General features: G+C 40.5%; 1 protein-coding gene across 1 annotated transcript; it reads left to right on the top strand.

The window, feature by feature from the left end:
* The first annotated feature begins 1,656 nt into the window (after window positions 1–1,656).
* On the top strand, window positions 1,657–2,681 carry LOC110163778 (gamma-crystallin M2-like). Its single transcript, XM_020928786.2, has 3 exons — window positions 1,657–1,701; window positions 1,888–2,130; window positions 2,400–2,681. The coding sequence occupies exons 1-3, from the start codon at window positions 1,669–1,671 to the stop codon at window positions 2,679–2,681; spliced, it is 558 nt and encodes a 185-aa protein (XP_020784445.1). The 5' UTR covers window positions 1,657–1,668.

The raw sequence follows: 2,681 nt of genomic DNA, 5'->3' as shown, positions 1-2,681 counted from the left end.
CATTTTAAATACTTTTTTTTTTTTGAAAAATCATGTACCTTCATCAACAGTTCAAAGATGGAATCACAAGATATGATGAAATACATCCATTTATTTACATGATTTTCAGGTCTTTGAAATTTGGGAAATAATTTTTGTTCCATGTTTCATACATGGTCTGTTTAAAACGTATGTAACTTTAGAACCAAAAATGGTACAGAAAAAAGGTAAACAGTTTCATAAACTAGAGTACATATGTATCTGTTCAATACATTTTTATATCAGATGCATTAACTTGAATTTTTGACCTTGCTGTTTACTTCTGCTTGACCGGCCCCCACTGCTACTACTGCTACTACTGCTACTACTGCTACTAGTAGAGTAGATGTACATATAAATAATATGGATCAAATGGTAATTGAACTAAGGCAGTGCTAAGGCAGTTAATCAAAATTGTACTGAATCCTGATTAAATCAGTTTTTAATTGACAATTCCACAGGTTCAAGAATTCTGCAAAAGTATGTTATTTGGAGCAGAGTTCAGGCACTCTGTGTGTGTGTGTGTGTGTGTGTGTGTGTGTGTGTGTGTGTGTGTGTGTGTGTGTGTGTGTGCGCGCGTGTGTTAAATGCAGTGAAGTGGAATACATCCATTTCATTATCGTTGAACCATGAAGCACATATTTTAGGTTTTTAATGAAGAAAATTTATGACAATAATCCAAAATTGAGATAGAGTACTGAGATTGTGAGAGGAAAAAAATAATTTGACTGACAGATTTTTTTTTTTTTGCCAAACTGTACTTTCTTTCAGGATCAATAAAGTAGCTATCTATCCATCTATCTATCTACTGAATACATTTGACCCAATAGTCAGTATGTATTATTACTAATAAACTAGAGCCAAGACAAATAAACAACTACCCCACAGTTTTGTATTCACAATTACTTGTGTTGTGTCAAGACTGAAGAGTGAAGACACTAGACTAGAATAATTTTTTGCAATGTTTTGTTAATTCATCATTTAAAAGTAGCTGAAAAGTGAGTATTTTTTTCTCTCAATAAGATAATTTTCATAAATCATTGGAGCAATACTCACATTTAAAATTCACTTTTTACACGATCCTAGTTTTTCTGCTATCCATGGGTTTCAGAATGATGAACAATTAGAACTATTGCCATAGTTATTAACAATTTTATACTAAATATTACATCTTTTGAACAGAAAAAAGCTGTCAAAATCTTTACATATATTGGATTAATGGATGTGATTTTTCAAGTTGTAGTAAAAACATAATTCAAAGTATATTTCTGGAGTTGTCATGGGTTTAAGATGAGTCCTGCACTGTGCCCATTGCTGTCATTGTTCTCTATTGTACCACATTGTTCAAGTACCATCTGCATTGTGGGCTCAGTGTTTTTGTTTTTTCTTTTGTGCAAATGACAAAGTGAGGCCTGAAGGAGCCACGCAGCTGCCAGTCTCTGTGTGTGTGTTTTTAAAAGAGAAAATGCCGATTATGAGGTCCGGGCACAAAAAAGGCACTGATTCTGCACTTCTGGACAATGGAGCCGGGGCTGCTCAGGTGGTATAAAGAGCCGCCGTGAGGACAGGTAAAGCACAGTTGTCCCACGGATCAACAGCTCCACAGTCAAAGCTTCAGGAGAGCAGTGACCCAGCCAAATCAACAGCAACATGACCACCAGCGGCATGAACATGGGCGGCAGGGTGAGTCTGCCACAGCTATGGCTCTCAAAGTGTGCAACCAGCCTGACTGGTGCTATGGAGTTATGCAGTATTCATTAGGACAGTGTGATCACTATGAAGATCTTATTATAGGGAATATAATATTATTTACCATTTGACCATTATTAGCAGTGAACTTGTCACAAACTCTGTTTTGTGTTTGTCCAGATTGTCTTCTATGAGGATAGGAACTTCATGGGCCGGTCCTGGGAGTGCAGTGGGGACTGTGCGGACATGTCCTCCTACCTGAGCAGGTGTCACTCCTGCAGAGTGGAGAGGGGCTGCTTCATGGTCTACGACCGCACCAACTTCATGGGAAACCAGTACTTCATGAGGAGGGGCGAGTACGCTGACTACATGAGCATGATGGGCATGAGTGACTGCATCCGCTCCTGCCGCATGATCCCCATGGTGAGCAGCCAATCACAGCACATCTCCAGGTCACATGACTGAGAGAGAGAAGTACACATGTTAAAGATAGTCTAGTTCAAAACTCATGGGTTACCTACAGAGGAGCAGTGTTCACTTTGGCACACAGAAAACAGACTTCTACAGTCTACAGTCTTCCATGTCTAAAAAGTGTAGTTTTAGTGCAGCAGAAAAGTACAGCTTACATTAGATCCTTATGCTGTTTCGTTCCTATACGGACCCAGTATAACTGTGCTCTTGTGTGTCCCCAGCACCGCGGCTCTTACCGTATGCGCATCTATGAGCGTGAGAACTTCGGTGGGCAGATGTACGAGCTGATGGACGACTGTGACAACATCATGGACCGTTACCGCATGAACAGCTGCATGTCCTGCAACGTGATGGACGGCCACTGGCTCATGTACGAGCACCCGCACTACAGAGGCCGTATGATGTACATGAGGCCTGGAGAGTACCGCAACTTCATGAACATGGGCTTCAGCGGAGGCATGAGGTTCATGAGCATGAGGCGCATCATGGACTCTTACTACTAG

This window comes from Boleophthalmus pectinirostris, unplaced genomic scaffold (assembly GCF_026225935.1).
Source record: "Boleophthalmus pectinirostris isolate CB_2022bp ecotype Guang Dong unplaced genomic scaffold, ASM2622593v1 HiC_scaffold_2, whole genome shotgun sequence".
Classification (NCBI taxonomy): domain Eukaryota; kingdom Metazoa; phylum Chordata; class Actinopteri; order Gobiiformes; family Gobiidae; genus Boleophthalmus; species Boleophthalmus pectinirostris.
Note: the sequence above shows the minus strand (reverse complement) of the source record. Positions and strands in the feature narration are given on the sequence as shown.

What these genes read in the sequence shown, in the direction of transcription:
- LOC110163778 (XM_020928786.2), top strand. Translation starts at nt 1,669, where the DNA reads ATGACCACCAGCGGCATGAACATGGGCGGCAGG. An exon ending in GCATGAACATGGGCGGCAGG is followed by an intron (nt 1,702 to 1,887) that starts GTGAGTCTGCCA and finishes GTGTTTGTCCAG; the next exon opens with ATTGTCTTCTATGAGGATAG. An exon ending in CCTGCCGCATGATCCCCATG is followed by an intron (nt 2,131 to 2,399) that starts GTGAGCAGCCAA and finishes GTGTGTCCCCAG; the next exon opens with CACCGCGGCTCTTACCGTAT.